Genomic DNA, 20,756 nt, shown 5'->3' on the forward strand with positions numbered 1-20,756 from the left:
CCACAACACTTGTGATAGTCCACATGTATTTTGCCCATGTCATGTGTAAAGCCCATGTAACTTTTCAACATATTTTCCCCGTGTTATCATATGTGGCAACATGTGGTAAACATGTGTTAAACATCTGATTTGTGGAAAACATGGGAAACTCGTGTGTTTTTTTCTGTAATAGGAGTCTCTTCTAAGTTTTTGGCAAATATCAAATAAGTGTAATTCAAAAAACTTTCAAACTTTTCCTTTAGTATTTTTTAGCAATCTTATTTTTCTCTGGAGATATTAAGGAACAGAGCTGAATAGACATGGGAAAAAAAAAAACTCAATTCACCAATACAGTGAGTTTGCCAAGTGCATTCATTATCTGCGTCTGAAACACTGTGCTCCGGGACTGAGTGTGTAAGTGTGTGTGACTGTGTGCACCTTTCTTTCAGACAGATAATCTACCCTTTACCTCTCCTCCTTCTTTTTCTATCCTCTCATCCATTCAAACAGACACCCCTGGTGTGTTAGTCATGTTCAAAGTCTGAACTTCATCTCAGTGCCAGAGGAAACTCTATACCTGCTCTGGCTTCACAGAGTCGGGGGAACATCCCTTCACTGATCCTTCCTGTGCAACCCCGAAGGTGACACACTCAACCTCGGATATTGTATTTATGGGAACAGAAACAGGGCAGTTGCAGGGACCCCTTCTGATTTTGGGCCTATTGTTTGGCAAGTTTGTGTCGGGAAACTTGTCGTCTACGTGTAGGTTTAGTGTTGAGTCTCAGGGTGCGGGGAGAGTACAAGAGGATTTAGATAGACGTCCTCGGGGCTTCTGTTATTCACATAGGCTGACTGAGACATCTATCATATGGGTTCAAAGGGGCAAGGAGGATTTTCCTCTGTGGAGTCAGTTTACATTTGTAAAACACTGATGTACTCCCTCCAGAATAAAATGCTCGTATTTTTCCATGTTATTCATGTCACTGAGCTTGTGTGTTGTTACAAAAAAAACACCAAAAGGTAGTTATATTTTTTTTAATAAATCTCTTTACACAATTTAAAAATCACAGAAAAGCCCCCCCCCCCCAAAAAAAATAATATTTTTTTAAAAAATAATTTTAACAGGCAGAAATTGTTTTCTTAGGCTAATGCATAAAGCTTAATAAAATACATTATTTGAATTTTTTTTCTTTTACTACATGAAACTAAACATGTTTATCATATAGCACGAGGAGGGAAGGGTGGAGACTTGTAAAAAGGAAAAGAGGGGGCGTAGGAGAAGCAGAGGAGAAACCTTGAGTGAGAGATTAAAGGACCCCAGAGCGCACAGATACAACAGGCTGTAAAGTCTCAGCTGACTGCATGAAAACGAGTCACATTAAATGACAGAATCTTTTAGATGAAGAATAATTACAGAACATTTTTGGTTGAGAAAGATTCAGACAAATACTATGAAGATCAATTTTGACAAATCCACTGTGTCATCCCGCCGCTGACAGAAGCTTTCCATGTGATGCCTCACCTTTGCGCAACAGGTTTTTCTGGATACATTAAACCGTATTGATTTCGACCCATGTAGGAAAAAGAAGCATGCTGTCACCGTGTTGGCCCTTTGCCATCGAGCAGGAGATCAACTCATGGGATGTGGTGGATGCAGAGTCAGGTTCAACTTTGGAAAGGTGCTATCCAAAGTGTCGGTGTTTTTTACCATGGTCCTGATCTTCACCTACTTCTTCTACTGCCTCACCGGGTTCTGTGGTTCGGCTGCGAGAACTTTATACAGTCAACAAGCTGCAGACAGGGACTATGACATTTTGGACGATCGTCGCCGCATACTGGAGGACCTGCGACCATCGCCGCGTCTCTTCCCCGACGCACCGTCTCACCGGAACGGCACATCCTCCGCGGACGCACAGCAGGTGGACACAGCGAGACAGCTGCCTGAGCAAATGCTGGACAGCGAAAAGGAGAGCGCCCAGAGCAGCGGCATCCCCGTGTCCAACACTTTCGGGACCAAAAGGTTACCGCAGGCGATTATAATCGGCGTGAAGAAAGGAGGAACTCGCGCACTGCTGGAGTTTCTCCGCATCCACCCCGACGTGAGGGCGTTCGGCGCGGAGCCGCACTTCTTCGACAGGTTTTACGACAAAGGGCTGGACTGGTACAGGTAAACACTAACACACAGACACAAACACACATACAGACTAAGGTTGGATTTTAGCTAAGTTTTGGCAGCAAAATGAAAACTTTTCAAAGATTTCTACAGCTTAAACTTTAAAAAGACACACAAATCCAACAGTTTGAGCTGTAACCTGTTATAAATACAGATGTGCTCCCTATAAATTCACAGGTGAATGCCCCAGACATGCTTTGAGTCCTTCTAGGAATATGAAAAGTTGAAACGTTTTTGCAAATTAGCTTTGGATGCCATTTCAGCCAATACAGGATGATAAATGATGTCAGGCTAAAGGGTCCCTGCTGACACCCTAGTACAGATGTGCTTATGTCTCCTGTCAATAAATGGGAAAGTCATTCACTGGTTGGTTGATGTATTCAGATCAGCTATAAGACAATATTCTCCCTGTGTGCTGCAGTGGATCAAAGGGCCGGTGAGGTCCCAGAGGAGCAGTTCATCATCTTGACAGTCATCTAAACACCATTTATACACTTCAACATGACATCCTGTATTAGCAATTCCACTTTGTTGTAAATGGTTCTGCAGGAGAAGCCGTGCAAACATCACAGTGACCAAATGTATTAAACTATTATGTTGATATAAAGGACATAAACCTGAGTGGTACAGTTAGATCATAATGACCTCGACTGCAGGTCATGAATATAATATTGATCAGCTACTGTCGCAGTGACAGCAGCTGATTTGGGATGACCAGGCTGACCAGAGCAATCATTTGGGTATAGTTCAGGCCCTAAAGAAGGATTTAGTTCTGGATGAAGCTGATCCTGATCATCTCCAGATGTTCTACAAGCTTCTGGATATGGTCCCAGTTGAGCTCCCAGCAGTGTGACAAGACAATAGTATTATGGGACCAGGTGAGCAAGTAAGGTGCCATAGGGAAAGAAGGAGGTTTGACAGGGTGAAGAGCAGTGATAAACAAGCACTTTGATCACGAGATGATCCTTCATGGCCTCGAAGGTGTAATTTAATCTTCTCTTGGCTTTTTTTTGTTGTAACCCTCTTCACTGTGTTTTAACTGGGAACATAAGGACACATGGAAACAGTTTCACCACTGATAATTTTATCCTCTCTCTCTTTCTCTCTTTGCACACACAAACACACACATGAACCATGTTAGTATTTTACCCTCTTATATACTACTCCTCTTTTACACTTTGCTTCTCCTCTGTCTTTCCATACCACATTCACAACTCATCCTTCTTCCCACATTCCTCTCTCTCATTGTATTCAATCTCCTCACCACTTTTTTCCACACTTTCTTCTCTCTATAGCTTCTCCTCATTTAGAGTAAAGAATCCGTATGTGGAAATACCTGTGGCAGACCTGCTGTTTCCGGGGCATGTTTTTATGTGTTTTTCTGTGTTTTAATTAGGCTGACTGCTGCTGTAAAGCTGTTGTGCTTTAATGCTTTTCTTTTGTTAGTGCCGTAACACAACAGCACCTCTAACATTGCCTGTAAAAGTTAGATCTGTCATGCAGCAGTATTTCCAAAACAACAAAACATAGTCTCCACATTCGACAAGAAGTCGTGCTATGACTGCAAATTATGTCAAAAATGCAAGTTTAAAGTCATAATTAAAGTAATTTAAGTGTTGATTATGTTTAGGAGTTTACATGGGAGTTGCAGATGTAATAGAAATCCATTCAAAAGGGCTATTCATTCTTCGGTGGATTGCATTGTGCAGTATCCTCCTTTCCAAATGGTCATTTTGCTCTTGCAAATCTACAACGTATAAGCAGCATTTCCACATGTTTTTATTACGCTTTTGGTTTTATTGATCCATGGCTGCCGGTATTCTGTTACAGATCTAACAAACAGACAAGTGATCTTCTTGAATCATTCATAATGGTTATAACTGAATATTAATACTGGCATTATGTTGATTTTTAGTCGTGGAGATTCTTCTCAGAAATGAACTTTTCTGAAAATTGAGGTGGAAGAGAGTTGGAAGGATTAAAGCAACAATAAGGGGAGACAACAGCAATGTGATCCTCTGTGAAATCACTGAAAGATGATTCATCTGTTGTCACTGAATCTCAGAAATTGGGGAAATCTGTTTGCTGTCATCTGCAGTGACCCACAGAGAAGCTGCTGGAAGTCACAGATAGCAGCAGTGTGTGTGTGTGTGTGTGTGTGTGTGTGTGTGTGTGTGTGTGTGTGTGTGTGTGTGTGTGTGTGTGTGTGTGTGTGTGTGTGTGTGTGTGTGTGTGTGTGTGTGTGTGTGTGTGTGTGTGTGTGTGTGTGTGTGTGTGTGTGTGTGTGTGTGTGTGTGTGTGTGTGTGTGTGTGTGTTTGTTTTTGTGTGTCAGTGACAGAAAGAACTTATCCATGTGGAACAACCAAGACCTTCTCATCTGACTGTCAGTGAACAGAGGGTCATGTCACTGTCACATCTGGCAGCAAACACACACACACACACACACACACACACACACACACACACACACACACACACACACACACACACACACACACACACACACACACACACACACACACACACACACACACACACACACACACACACACACACACACACACACACACACACTTGAAGCAGCACAACATTACAGTGTATCGGCTCAGAAAAAGACACTTGTGCTTTGGTATTTCATCTTGCTGAAGTTTTCTGTTTTAGCTCATTAGATATGGAACCTGTGGATATAGATATTTCACTGCATCATAAATTCAATCACAGCACAGCACTTATTCATCCTTATTGTCAAATTACTTGATTGAGTTTCCCTTTCAGACAGGTATGACTTTTGCATGCTTGTACTGTATATCTGCCATAATCAATATTTTAAAAAACGTATTCAAATTCTATATCATAATATTGTTGATGAATCACAGTCTCATGAGACAAACTGTCTCATATCAGCATATCTTTACTAGTTGTATATTGTCTTAGACCGCTTGGTTCCACATGTCTTGGATGGAGAAACAAGCACGATCTGTGGGCGATTGCAGCTGATGGATGAGAGTCGATTGCTGTCATACACTGAGTGTTTGCTGTCAGATGTTGGATCTGCCTGCTGGAGACACTTCACAGACTCAGCGGTACACTCCCGTGCGTGCTGCTCCAACAGCATTGTCTTCTATGAGATGGACTCAGACCTCATTCATGTGTGTTTTCCATTGCTTTTATCTGAGTGATCAAGCCAGTCTCCTCTCTCTCCCCCTCCGCCCGGTCTGCCTCTCCGTCCCAGCCTCTCGTTTGCATGTGTGCATATGAGCCCATTACGGGAATGGAAAAGCCACAAATAGTGCATTGAAAATGAAGCAAAGATTTAATGATTTTCTGTGTTGTTTTATGGCTTTAAGGGGACTTCATGGAGTGATGGGTTTCATATGGGACTTGAGAGCCACCGCAGAAAACTGAAAAACCTCGGCTTTCCATGGCACAATGGTCTGATTGTCACAGCTTTGTCACCATGACGCAGCCTGCAATGAGTAATGAGTAAACCCTGTCTTTTTTTTTGTTTTGTTTTGCATATTCAGTTGATGACGTTAAAATGAACAAATTAGCTTTTGTTCTCCTGCAGCACAGTCAGCTGTCATTTGAAGAGAAACGAATGCTGTGCTTGCATCGCTTTGGATCCAAGAGCCAAAATAACCTCTATATATATCTAATTGATGAAAAGATCATTGCCGAATTTCTATTTAAGGAAAAACTCCAGTTCTCAACTCTCATCAATATTTTGAAGGCTTATGAATTGGCTGACCTACAGTGTTGACACCAGAGGCTATGGCTGATTGGATTGCTATTAAAATATAGTATAAATCCTTTCAGGGCAGCAGCACAAGGGCAAGCAGAAATGCCAGCGCTGCTGAAAATTACATCAGCTCTGAAAAAGACATCGATTTATGTAAATGAAGATGCAAAGTGATGACAACAGGTGAAATTCAGAAGGATGTATGTTAGTCTTTAGGAGCTTCTTTACAATATATGATGACTTGGTTTAATCAGTTTTGTTACATCAGAAAGGGGATGCTCTTTCAAAATATAGCCATAGTACCGTCTCCATCCTTTTACTAGTTCACCTACTGTATATATATATATATTTTTTTTTAATATAAATCCAAATCTGACTGATAAACAGTAACCTTTTCAGTTTTTGGGGAATCTGTTACAAAATACAAAGAATGGACATATCAATATGAACAAAAGTTTGACCACCTGCATTTCTCCAACTAAAACATTTTAAATGAATTTGATTGCACATTTTAAATGATTATTTTGCAGATTACAACAATATACGGTATTAGATATGTTTACTGTCATTTATTGTTTCAACATATCACTGTTCGGCAGTTTTATTACTCCACTGTGCAGTACGTTTTTCCATCTTTGCTATCGTATATAGTTGTGACAGAGTTGAGTGAACAGTATTTAAAGATTTAATGATATCCCAAATATTATTTCTCCTTCTTAGTGGTGACGGAACAAAATGACTTGTTTTACTTCCATTGTGAGGTGGTGAAATTTGTTTGTTCCATCAATTTGATGAGACTGCTCTGTGTCTGACCTTAAAATCATTCTGCTGCAGCACTGCTTCTGTGCATGTTCAATTTCAGTCTTTTCCAGGAGGACAGATTAAAACACTTATCGTGTCAGTCTGCATATTTTTGACAGGTGAAATGGTTAAAGTGGACTCCAGTGCACATGGGGTACCATTTTCCAGATCTCGGGTGATTTTCCTGACACTTCATTCTGTGTCCAGCCCTGAGGCCATTAGAGATAGAGGCTGAATACGGCTGATTGGTATAACAGACCAGGAAGTGGTCTTTGCAGTGTTGAGTTGTAGTGTGTTTTAATGGCGGTGGGTTTTGGCTGGAGTTGGGTCGAGATGGTGTTATAAAGTTTGAAAAAGGCCCATAGTCACACCCCATATGGTGGGAATTATAATAATTTGAGGTGCATTGTGGTCCATTTTGGGGCGCCTGTAAAGTCTTGGGAAGGTTTCAGTCATGTCGTTTTAGCTCTGCGCTAGTGAGAAAAATACTGTGCGAAGAATAATGGTTTTGTTTCAGTTGGCCAAAATGAAATGTTTGAGATTCTTGGTAGTCATGCTCAGTTTGCTGCCATGTCCAGAAAAGAATAACATGAGCCTGGAAACAGATGGGAGTGTCCAATGTAAATACCATGCAATTGTTCCTTAAAAATTAAGAAAAACTATTGTTTCATCACACATAGTCAACAATTACCTTCCAGGTCTATAAAAGAACAAATCGGTTTCTGATTCTCATAATTGTAATCCATGCCCGAGAAAGACTCTGGGGTTCATTGAACGTCATCAAACATACTTTTTGGGATCAAAATGTGCTTTCATCATCAAAAACTTGCAAATATTATAATTTGTTTTCAAATATTTGATCATATTCTAGTCTTCTCGGCAAATTACTAAATATATAAATAGATAGATTTACAGATTTACAGAGTATTTTAGCTTTGTGTACAGATATGTGACTGAACCTTTAGGCACAACAGTGCTCTGAGCTAAACGCGAATGGAAACCTGCTAGCATTTTTATAGTAATCCATGCTGATAGCAGGTTAGTAGCAGTAAGTTAGTAGTAGCAGCAGCTCTGGTGTAGAACATTTTCAATCACACTGAAGCTCTCAGTGAAGCCTTGTGGACCTCCTGTCAAGACTCCTAATTATAACTGGACACACTAGTTACTAGTTAGGCATCGACCAACATATAGTACTTCATTTCTTTAAAGACAATCCACCCCCGCCCCCACACATGCACACAAAAACATGTGTCATTTTACGCTCTTCCCACCCACACGCTCTGCTTCTTACTTTCACACACACACACACACACACACACACACACACACACACACACACACACACACACACACACACACACACACACACACACACACACACACACACACACACACACACACACACACACATACACATTCATACTCATTGTAGTGGGGGTCTCTGTGGAAGTACAGCACTTCGGCTAACCTCCTGTTGAGAAAACCCTTCACTAACTCCATTACTGCATCATTATTCAGAGGAGGGGGAAAAAAAAAATCATTTAAAGTATTTAAAATCTGTGGGCGGCAACAATCTCTCTCAGTCGGTTTCCCAGAAGGATCCAAACCAACCACTCACCTCCAGACTAACACTCGCATTGGTGGGGAGTGTGTTTGTGTGCCAGTTGAATATTACTTGAGCACACTCACTCACTCACACACACACACACACACACACACACACACACACACACACACACACACACACACACACACACACACACACACACACACACACACACACACACACACACACACACATACAAAATATTGTTTATGATGTTGCCGTTCAACCCAACCTCAGGCAGAGTTTGGCTTCATTCATTGATGAATTAATTTGTGTTTTTCTCCTTCTTTGGTGTTTGACACTGTGAGGCCTCGACGCTTGCTCAGGTTTCTGTTTAGACAAAGAATATGGAGACAGCATGGCAACATTCGCCTTCAGTATCCCACAGACAATGATGGCTCCTCTTGTGTGTGCGGGGTCTTTCGTGGTATCACATCAACAATGTCACGGGCGTGTTCATGTGCTCTCACCGTGAATCCTAATGCTTTGTCACTGTAATGCACACTCCTAATACGTAGAGTTTATCACTTTAGTAAACAAATTTATTAGTTTTCTTCCAGAGAGTTTTACTGTCTGTACTTTGAATATGAAACTACTATCAGCCAGTGGCTAGTTTAGTGTAACTTAGACTGGAGACAGGGAAACAGCTCTCCTGGCTTGGTCGAAAGTTAACAAAAGTTCACATATAACAAATCCTGGATTTGTGATAAGCACAACAAACCAACATGGTAAATAATTTTGTTGGGTTACGTCTTGTCATCATCATGAGGTTACCAGGCAACCAGCAGATATTTCTTCTCTTTTAAGGCCTTGTAAATCCAGCTGGTTTGCAGAACATTTTCTCTGTTTTGGCCTCTCATGTACTTGCAAACTTTGTCTTAGGTCCAAAAAAAAGGACTAAAAATCCCTTCTAAGTGCAGACTGGTGTTGACTTCAGCACAACCTACTGACCTAGCATGCGTGTTTGATAGTTTGTTGTCATTTAACAGATCTGTATTAGTCATTTCTGCGTTCTCGAGCGCACAGAAATCATGACTGATCACGTAAAGGACAGAATTTTTTTTTTTTTTTTTTTAATATAGGGAGAAAAGTTCCGTACAGTGGACAATTTAGTCCTGGCATGAAAACTAAAAAGCATATTTTCCTCAAATTCTACCGTAATCCGTTACAGAAAACTATTTTGCTACAATCTTTCTTTTGTTTTTGTTTGTTTTTGTTTTTATTGTTATTCTGGCCAGAGGGGAATAGCAACATGTTTTATCGAGACATGGAGACGTAAATTGAGATTCCCACGCTCATCCTGTCAGGCTGACAGGCTGTCCATAGCCTTGAGGCTGCTTCTGTCACCCTCTGAGAACAACAACACTGCTGCAAATGTTTCCCTCAGTTTATCATTTGTGCGCTTTCTCATTTTTATAGCCTTGATTTTCCACCATCTCTTATATTGAGTCTCAGCTAAGAAAGCCCTTCAATGCAGAGACGCCTGCCAAGGCAGAAGTCTCCTTCGGCATATCAGTGTTTAGCGTAGGTGGTGCAGTAAATGACTATAATAACCCGTGGAATTTCAGATCTGTTTCTGCTTGAGAAACTTACATGATAATTGGATTTTAAGGATCTTTTTTCTCTGCAATCGGCTCCACTTTCATTGCAGAATGAATTTTTTTAGGACGCTACAGGGGATGTAGCTGCACCACTTCAGCGGGAGAACCCATAATCTTGAGGGCAGGAAGTCTCTAGGCCACATCCTTGTTGCCAGGGTTTTTATTTAATCTTCTGATCCAGACTGCCTAGAACATATCAGTAGTGTAATCAGCTGTGTAGCACTTCAGGGAGGAAAAGCACTACATCCTTTTTAACAGCAGGGAGTTCCAGACTAGTGTGGCGAGTCAGCAATGCTTTCCAATACGTCTAAATAGAAAACATGTTTGTGTCCTGAGTTCCTCTCTTTGCACATTTAGATACAACAATAGAGGACCAGAAGGCATTTTTCTTAAGTTAGCTAAATGAAAGAGGTGTATGGAAAACATATTATTTTACATTAATTGTCCTGGATATGTTACAGTTTCTCCTGGCACCTACACACCACATACAGACAGATTTATGATAGAAAATGGCCATTATTGATCCCCTGATAATGAGACTGATTGTGATGAGGGAGATAGGGACCCGAGCAGAGAGGGGGGAAGCCACAATTCATTAACTATTCATGAATATGGAGAGATGACTTATGGTCAATTACTGAAGTGTCACTTATGTGAAGGAGTGAAGGACAAATCCAAGAGTATGGATGAGAAAAGAGACGACAGGAGAGGGAGACAGGCGCTCGGATTCTCATCAGTAAACACTGGCACCTCTGTGCTCAAATGTGTGGATGTGGATGTGCAACAGCACACTCACACACACACACTGAGAACAATCTGTCATATAGAGACAGACGTATTGATCAGACACAGATAAACAGGGGACAGGCAGGCAGCGATAGGCCATTTGCAGCTTGTGCAATTGGATAGTAATCAATTAATGGTCTTTTATTATGGGGATCATTTAATGGGGGTGGATTGAAATGACTTAACTTCAAAAAGGAGGGCTTGAACCTTACCGAGGAACAACTCTGGAGAAGTTTTCTTCACACTCACAGTCATGGACTTTGAGGAGAAGTTTCTTCTTATCACCATGAGTTTCTTGCAATATACTTGGAATTAACCCTTTAATGTAAACTTGTCCCTTTATACATTACAGTATATTATACATGTCCTTGTTCCAGCTCTTCAATTAAGCTCTAAGATGTTTAGGCTGAGTGAAATATTCAATCCCAAGACGTCCGCACCAATTCTTTAAATGAAAATATGCTCAATTTCAGTGTATAATTTTATACCTATTTTCTCCATAATCATTTTGACATATTAGGTATCTGTAAAGAGTTTGAAAGACACTGTGCTGTATTTGAGTAGAGCAAGAGTGAGTTTAATAAACCTGGACTTTGACTCCTGACTGCTGCTTTGGACCACAGTCAGTGCTGCTTTGTGTACATTGAAATGGGGCGGGCCGATATGGACGCAATCAATTATCATGATATTTTTGACTAAATACCTTGATATTGATATTGCAGTGATATTGTAGGATGGGTATTGGTACTTTCACAAAATATTTGCGCAATGAGACTTTTGATAAATAATCATCAGTAATGATATCACAGCAATGTGAAAATATAGACTTGGGCAAAGGCAAACAACAGAATTGCCAGAACAGTCTGGTTCAGAGAAACACATCCCTTTACTGGAATGCAGCCTTTAAAACCAGGGAAAGACAACACTTACTCAATATTTTACCATATCCAAAGCCTAAAATGATATATAGTTTCATATCAAGATATTAATATAATATAAATATATACGTATTTTACAACTACTGGATTGCCAAGTTACGTTTCACTTACACATTACGGCTTTACTTAACTTTAGTTCTCTGAGATGAAAGAAGAAAAACATCAAATAATGTGGGCAGACAACACTCAATACTAGAGTGAAGTTTTATTTTCTCCATTGCAAAGTATTCATTTTTAAGTGCCCAAATTGATTAAAAGCATTTTTGTGTTGCTTTTACTGCTGATTGTTTCATGTTAGAAGCTGCCGGTTGTCATTTTTGTACCAACTTGTGAAAGCAAACTGTAACATAACACACCGTTACTTACGAATAGTATGGTTTGCTTTTATTAATCATCAAAGTTTAAACACAGACAATCTCAGTAAAATCATTGAGCAAATGAAAATACACTTTCCTCAGAGGCCATCAAACGTTTTGAATGGTCTTTTGTCATGGACATTTGGACTTCATGCAGACTTCCAATCTGAAACAAATAAAGCACATATGCTTCATTGCTCGTGTATTTTATGGGAAGCCCTGTGAATATCCTCCGTTTCCAGTAACAGACTAAAAGATGTGTGGAGTAAATTAGATGCAGACACTTCATTTGGTGCATTAAACATTGCTCATCATCCGTTTGTCATGCAAAACAGTTTGTTTCTGAAATCCAAATCCACTGCACAATCTGGCTCACACAGTCTGTCAATGTCAAATGTAAACACACGAACAAACGCCGGATCTGTCAAATACCATGTTACCCACAATGCCTGTTGGCCAAATATTGTTGAAATAAAAGTAGTCTGTGTATCAGGCAGGGCCTATATTCATCTGTGCGGAGATGATGTTGAATCAAATCCAACCTCAAACATTTTAGCAGATGCCCATATGTAGTTTGTAAAGTAAAGAAGAAATATTTTAATATATATTTGATTATGATGCTAAATGTATCTCTCCAGTATAGTAACGTAATTTACAACACAACCTTCCACTGCCATATTCTGCACAGCATCTCTCCTCATTGCAGCCATATGTTTAACACACTAGCTGAGCTCAGCAGCTTGCCATCCTGGTCACACTTCCTGCAGACTTTGGTCTGTTTGAGTCCTTGTAGGAGCCCGTAGGGGAGGTGATGGTGGGAGGGGTGGGCACTTTGCTCTTGCAGGAAGAAGAGGGGGTGGAAATCTGTAGGAAATTGCTGTTAAGTGTTTCTTGAGGCTTTGTGGTTTTGATTCATCAGGTCCATAGTGAGTGAATGGTCCTGTTCTGCAGACCATACAATGAGACTCGGAGGGGCTTCCTGGGGCCCTCGTACATTAACACAGTCGAGTGTCTGAAGCTTTGATCACACCATTTCTGGTCAGAGTATGTGATGTGTGTACATTATCTCTTGATGTTGTTTTCACTGAGGTTAGTGTGTGATTGAATTGTTAATTAGGACTACCGGTCCATCTGGTTTAGAAACATTAAAAATTATACTGGCTTGAAGGTCAAATTTTTCAACTTTAATATGACATCCCAAAAGCAAATGGTACAATTTTTTTTTTAAATTGTGAAGGGACCGAAGATAAATTATTCAACATCTAAAGGTCAATTATATGGGTGAAATGTATGATTTAAGTGTATGTAATGTGACAAATCCATAAAGACTCCATGAAGCTCTACGGATTATGTTTTAGCATCTTTTAGCTCATCATGATGGATTAAAGTTAGTTAATTAGTTAGTTAGGCTAATTATTCAGATACTTGACACAGGAGCTGCTCAGGACCAAAACAGAGCTAAAAGGACTAACATTCCAAAGATGGCCAGAAAGATGCAGACCATTCACCATCTTTGCCCCCAAGTGGACAGAAATTCAATTAATACAGCTAAAACAAAACTTACAGTCGAAGGCACAACTATGAGGCTTCGGACCGGTTGGGTGTACTGAAAATGTCTCCACCATAAAGTCTGTGATGAATCAGAAGTCTTTATCTGACAGTTTCTTCTTTTCAATCAGGAATCTGATGCCTCGGACACTGGACGGCCAGATCACCATGGAGAAGACACCCAGCTATTTTGTGACAAAGGAGGCTCCTAGCCGTGTCTGCACTATGAACTGCCAAGCCAAGCTAATTGTGGTGGTCAGGGATCCCGTTACACGGGCTGTGTCTGACTACACCCAGACACTGTCCAAGAACCCAGGCCTTCCATCTTTCCAGAGCCTTGCTTTGAAAAACTCTTCTACAGGTCTGATTGATACCACGTGGAGCGCCGTGCGCATCGGCCTCTACGCCAAGCACCTGGAGAATTGGCTTCAGCACTTCCCTTTGTCTGATTTTCTGTTCGTTAGTGGTGAACGGCTCGTGTCTGATCCGGCTGGGGAGATGGGTCGGGTTCAGGACTTCCTGGGTCTGAAAAGGGTTGTTTCAGACAAACACTTCTACTTCAACCAGACCAAAGGCTTTCCCTGCTTGAAGAAGCCGGAGGGGAGCAGCAGACCTCGCTGCCTTGGAAAGTCCAAGGGCAGACCTCACCCCCAGATCCCCTCTGAGGTACTGCAGAGGCTCAGAGACTTCTACAGGCCGTTCAACCACCGCTTCTACCAGATGAGCGGACAGGACTTTGGCTGGGACTAAGAGGGTGCTGTCGTGGCCCACATACAAGCAAGAGTCTTACTCTCTGGAGAGATTTGGTGTTCATTTACTGTTTCCACAGGGCTAACGTTCTCAGGGAGGGGTTAGAGACAAAGTCCATTCTGCGTCGGTGGAACCAACATGACATGCAGCACTCATGAACTGTCCCTGTTTTGTCGTAGAAAAGACCCTGGCGTGGACACAGTGCTGCTAATATGCAAGTTACGTTAAGCCGTAGTAAATGGCTTAGTTATTAAACCATTAAATATAAGCAACATCTCTTGCTTATGTTCTGTTCCCTTTGGATATCATTTCTGACTTTCTTTATTTTGTTTATAAAATAAGCTGATATTTATAGTTTCTGTTGACATGAAATACAACAGTTACAGGTTGTTGTTTTTTTTTTTAATGAAAGAAACGTATTTATTATATGACAAGGCAAGACATAAAACTAACATGTTAACTGACAGGACATTTGGGATAATGTCATACATAATTTTTTATTTCATTTATTGTTTCCAAAAGGCCTTTGGGATGCTACATATCTTAGTTTGATGTTGCAGGATATTTCTCTGTACATTGCCGTTGATATACCAATGATACCTCATCTGTAAATATGAAATTGAAACCACACATACACACATTCCAATTGTAGGTATTTGTTAATATTTCTCCCTTCAAAGCTGAATCATATTTTATATTTAAACTGCCCTGGACAGTACCAACTGTATCAGCTGTCAATAAATTACTATTTTGATCTGTGATTATTTTCAACCATTAAAAGTCTATAATATGTAAAGTGTACAAAGCACAGTGGCGTGTATAAAAAAAAAAAACGTATCTGACTCTGATTCTCTGTGTTGTGAAGTAAAGTTTTGTCTGTCACTGAAGTCCGCTCCATCTCCCCCCCGCTCTCAATCCGACCCTCAAAATGACCTGTCATCTCCCAAATGCCCGGAGCATTTGGGCAGTCTTCGCGCCAGTGTCCACTCTGGCCACAACTACGGCAGACATATGGGCTGTACGGACCTCGTTGACCTCCTCTGACCCTTCCCTTTCCACGATTGCCTCGTCCTCCAGACTGGCCGTCTCCGCGTCCTGTCAGGGCTTGGTACATGGTCAGCTGGGCGTCGTCCAGCCTTCGCTCATATGCGTTTCTTTTGCTTCATTCTTTTTCACGTTCCAAGTGCTCGGCATGATCCAGGATGGTCTGCATTATTCGCTCATGGAGAAAAAAAAAAAAATCACCAAAAAATGTCATGAGTCATCATGGTGTTATTTGCTAAATTCTGACTTTCTGATTAGTTTTCTGGGGGTCCATCTGAAAATAATTCCATCACTAATTAGATACCAGGCCTCAAAAAGCGGTATGTTTGGTGGCGTCTTTCTGCCACACATGGGCGGGACATACTATCCGTTGGTTCCCAGTCAGATCGAGTCAAATTCACTGCTCGCTCCTCCCCAGTTGTCCAAATATGGTCACTTCTAGCTCCAAAAAAAACAAAAACAAGATGGAGATGGCTGACATGCTGGATTGGAAGCTTCAAAACAGCAGTTCCTAACTTTACATTAACATCGTCAAAATTTTCATATCCAAAAATGTTACAGTTATTGGTATTGTGTGAACTATTAAAGTTAGCAAGTTGCCAATGCTTTGCTTCACACACAATGTTAACTACATCTTATTTGGGCTAACGTAGCGGTAGTTCAAGGTGAGCTGCTCATAACGCTGGCAGGCTGTTAGTCGGTGTAGCTGTTCTCACTCCTTTATTTATGCTCTCCAGCTTTAACTCCCTTACAAGCTCGAACTTTATTTTCTCCACGCCCATTACTCAAGAGAAATCTCATTCTGTCTTCTCTCTCTTAGCCAGTCGCTCTCACACTGCTTGTCCCATACCGCCTCCCCACAGTGCAACCACATGTACAGTCTGAGGCTTGCATGTGTTGTGGCCTTTAATTATGAAAGATGTCAGCCTCGCTCAGAAAACCCCCTCCTTCCTCTCCGGGCTCAGAATTAACAGCAGAGCTCTTCTCTTTCATGGTGTACTATCCTGTATGAAAAACAAAATCTGCTCTGGTGGAAAAAAACAAAACAAAAAAGGAGCTGAGATTTTTGTTGTCGCAAATAAGGCATGGAAATATGCCCGGCCAGTACTTTGGATGATTAAACCAACAAAATTACATCAAATCGATTAAGATTGAGCTTTGTTTGTGGAAATGTCAGTGGTTTGTGAATGAAATAGTTAGCTGCTTGCATGAGCATGAGCCGGTGTGTGTATTTACACAAGTTTGACTGCACACACACACACTGCTTTGGCTCCCTCCATACATCTTGCCTCCTGTAATTTCAGCCAGTATTTCTGTCACATTTCCCCTCTGTTTTATGTGTCTGGCATTAGTTTTAAGTGGCCCACACTAAAATTTTAAACATGCTGGCTCACTTCATCCGTGCCAACTTGCATTACTCTGCATTAACGGGCATACTGATCGAGCCCTGCCGTTTTGCTGTGCCAGCCCAACAGCAGGCGTTAAAAGATAACTGATATCCCATTCTGCCATCTGGGAAAGATGTTAGTATCAGTGTTCATGGGAGTACCCCAGTTGTTAAGTTTCATTAAATCAGCAAGACATTCAGCATAATCTACAGCTGTTGCTAAACATTGGTAATGATGTGAGAAATCAAATTGAGGTGAAGTAACAACTGGCAAAAAAATAATGGAGGAGTGAGCGAGAGTGCGTTCCCATTAAAGTGGGATGTGAAGATGTAGCCTACTGTGATCTACTGCACATTTACTAAAGTAGAACTTTATACAACCCTTGTGATTTAAAGGCCCATTAATATTTGTTATAAAACATTCAAATATTAATTGAAATGATCAGAACGGAACAGACGGTGAAGATATAAGTTTTGTTAGACGCCTGTGTATTGTGTTGCAGAGATATCTACTGAGTTTAGCCTGGTCACCAGCTGGCCTCCACCCGTCACGTCTTGTAATACCACCCGGCACCTCAAAGAGACAACAGTGAGTCACTGTTAGGTTCTGGTCTGCTCTCAGTCCAGCAGGAGAGGAAGAAGAACAGGTGTATTCTAACCTCTTGTAAATATGAGCAGAACAGTAAACTCAGCATGACTGACACTCTTGGCAAAATAGAAGCAAAACATAAGTTAACAATTGGCGTTGCTTTCCACTACTGGAAGTAAAAGAATGAAGTTTAATGCTGACCTGGTGACGTTTCTTCTATGACTGGTAAGTAAACAGCTGTCAATAGATCGAGAAGTTAGAGAGGTAGCTAATCATATAAAGTAGTTAACAGTGTCAAAATGTTTTCTAAGTTAGTTGTTTGCTCATATGCGCGTTTAGACCAGTTTGAATAGCTGTATGTGACGAGCTCAAAAGCTCATCATTTAGCTTTCTACCAAAAAGGCAGTTTTATGCTGCAAACAAACCAGGTGTACTGACCTTGTCAGGACAAATCAAAACAAACCTTTAGTTCAGCTAATGACGACACAAACCATACGAAAAACATGCACTCATTGCACACACTATCAAATGAGTTATGGCTGCATCGTTGAACGTTACATCGCAACATATTGCGACGCATTGTTGAACTACACTGGCTCCTCAGTGTCGGATTTAACATATTGTACTGTTGATAATTCAGTAAAAGAATTTTTGATATCTCCTTTTCGCATTGAGGCTCAAACTGTAAGAGTTAAAAATTTAAAACAATTGATGTCATAACACTCGCACCAAATCCAGATGTTGGACTGTCGATATATTTTCCCTTAAATTGTTTGAAATGCAGGATACTGTGTGTTATAACTGCTCAAAACAACGAAAGGGCAAAGACAATGAATTACGGGTTCATAAACCTCTAAATCTTCTCTTGTCATGGGAACAGTAATTTGTTTAGCTTTGGCTGGCATGCAGCTTCCACTGATTTGAGCCCACAATTTAATGCATGCCATCAATTCCTAACATTGTAGATTTGTTTGCATGAGTGAAAAATGGCCCAATGTGGATTCAGTTACAGACCACTGTGACTATTTGAGATTAGGCGTGATGAAGGATGTCTATTTGTGTGGTGAATCTTAATTTTGAACAATGGGCGCATGCCAAACTAATCAGAAACACTTGGAAGGAACGACGAACCACTATGAAGGCTGCGCTGAGGGAAAAGGAGGCTGATTTCTACATTAGAGATTAGAAGTAGGATTAGAGTGTAAAAGTGGTTTCCCTTTAAGCAGCCACAAATGAAGATGGTTCATACTAAGGACTCCACACATTTTCCACCCACACTGCAGTCTCTATCCAGTCAGGGAAGTAATGCTCTGGGATTTTCTCCCTCCTCTGTGGTTAGGCCTCACAACATCACGTTAAATTGTGACTCCAGCTTTAATTGATCAGAAAGAAATTTGCGGCAGAGATTTTCAAATGGTAATGGTAGCTCAGTGTAAATTGTGGAACGTTTTATTTTTTATTTTTAGGGAGATGGGATTAAGAATTTTACAATTGGATTTTATAACATTGTTTTTCTGGACACATTTCAGCACATGCCTCCACCGCCATTTTAACCTACAAAATACCAGCTCCAGTCTGCTTATTGGGCCTTGATTGGAAAACTTGAACAATCAAAGTTTATAGAGTAGCTTGCACTTAGTTGATGAGGTACAAACTGAGACACTGTTGCCAAATGGATGGAAAGCTTTCACACAAAAATTTAATTACATTCAACTCTTGTGGAAAGCCTTTTCAAGGAGTATTCATTTTTATTTGGCCGAGTCCACATCTGTATGGAGCAGCGTGCCAAAAATGCTTTGAGTTTACGTGTTAAAATCTACAGTTTGCCCACTTTGCCCTCCACCTGCAGCTTCAAACAAACTGTTAACACACTCTATGCAGTCAATCACTGAATGAGGGCGGTTTGCACCTGGGTTTCATACATGTTTTGTTTTTTGTTTTTTTCATTAGTCAAAAACTTAATTTATTAGTGTGAGATTGAATTACAGCTCTATAGTTTGGCCTACTAAAATATCATGTTCTTATTTATGATTAATGCAATGCACTGTCATTGTTTACATGCAGGGGAGTCAATTAAAAACTTGTAAACAATTTAGGTCATAGGGGAAAAAGATATATTCACTTTAAGAACTGGGTTGATGTCCAAGTATGTAAACTTACACACAGAAAAGCCCTTCGGCCTTTCCAAAAGTGAAAGAAAATCAATTTCCTGGCCATGTGAGTGTGTGTCTCTTTGAGGCAGTATGACAAATGCATCCTCTCTGACTAAGTCGTTCCAATGGTTGTGCGTGTTGGCGTTTTTTTTTTTTCTCTAAGAATAACTGTACCACAGTCCCGTCTGGTGACATACAGCAGCACGCAAAGCCAGGCATCATGGATGGTTATTTTCTGAACACACAGGCCAAGCTGTTGAATACTTTCACATGTTGGACCTTATTGCATCAAAGGATAATGCTTTATTTTGCCAAAACTGAACAGAATAAAATCTTTTGAAATTTTTAGGTACCTTTCAATCTCATAAAGAGCATTTTATAATCAAAAATATTTTAACTGACATTAAATGTTTCTTCACAAAAAAACTAACCTAACAGGACTTTACTGTAAAAGTAAAGGCCAGACAATTCATCTTCCCTTCATGAGCCATTTGAAAAATGGATACATGTTCAAGCTTGTATTCATGTTGAAGTTGTTTTCCATGTGAACCTGAGAGTTTTGACCCAATCACCTTGAGCAACACAGATACCTCGGCACCAAACCGAGTGATGAACTGATGGCTACTAACAGATGTTGTAACATGTCTGTTGTAATATGTCACAAATTGCATGTTTCAGTAGATGTAAGACATGTCTCAGATTCAGCTGCTCATATCTTGCCTACCTTATGGTCTAAATGTGCACCTCTGCTTTCATTTATGTTTTCTTGCATTAGGACGATCTCTAGATGCAAACTGTGAAAGTGTGACAGAGGTTTAGGCACTTTAGAGGTTTACATGAAGAAACAGAGGACTTTGAGAGAACCTAAATCCACAGAAGAACTGCAGCAGGTTCCAGCCGAGGACTTTGAAACTGTGCATGTGTACATCCTGTAGGAGAATCGCTGCTGTTTTTAAGGCTAAAGATGGCCTGCAATTTGTATGAAATCAAAAAGTGTTCATGATATTATTTTTGAAAGCAGCTCTGTACTGTGTAAGAAGAAAACAGTGGCTCTTGTGAAGCTGTGCTCTAATCTGTTTACATGAGCATTCCCCTTTAAAGCTCTACTGTTTGGCTCAGTTACCACCTGGCTTGATTTCATGTTATGAGTGATATCACTGTTAGTGTGTGCTAGATGGGAAGACTGTGGCGTCCATTTAATCCCCTCTCTCTCCCTCGCAAGTGTCAAATACACCTTCTCAGGCTCTTGCTCGATGAAAACGCGCCGTTTAATGTAGTGAACGTTAAACTAGAGCTGAGCTGAAG

The 20,756-nt window shown here is 40.6% G+C and overlaps 1 protein-coding gene across 1 annotated transcript; it reads left to right on the forward strand.

Annotated features, from left to right (window-relative positions):
* Window positions 1-1,314: 1,314 nt before the first annotated feature.
* On the forward strand, window positions 1,315-15,126 carry LOC138629627 (heparan sulfate glucosamine 3-O-sulfotransferase 6-like). The gene is made up of 2 exons (XM_069713459.1): window positions 1,315-2,146; window positions 13,660-15,126. Exons 1-2 carry the CDS (start codon window positions 1,617-1,619, stop codon window positions 14,276-14,278), a joined length of 1,149 nt encoding a protein of 382 aa, XP_069569560.1. The 5' UTR covers window positions 1,315-1,616; the 3' UTR covers window positions 14,279-15,126.
* The last annotated feature ends 5,630 nt before the right edge of the window (window positions 15,127-20,756 follow it).

Source organism: Brachyistius frenatus, unplaced genomic scaffold (assembly GCF_029030835.1).
Source record: "Brachyistius frenatus isolate BFR_SWC_R1_liver_20210118 unplaced genomic scaffold, ASM2903083v1 Contig_119, whole genome shotgun sequence".
NCBI lineage: Eukaryota > Metazoa > Chordata > Actinopteri > Embiotocidae > Brachyistius > Brachyistius frenatus.

Bases quoted from the DNA above. Each gene is read 5' to 3' on its own strand.
- LOC138629627 (XM_069713459.1), top strand. From the start codon at position 1,617: ATGGGATGTGGTGGATGCAGAGTCAGGTTCAACTTTGGAAAGGTGCTA. The intron at 2,147-13,659 runs GTAAACACTAAC...CTTTTCAATCAG, and splicing joins AAAGGGCTGGACTGGTACAG to GAATCTGATGCCTCGGACAC.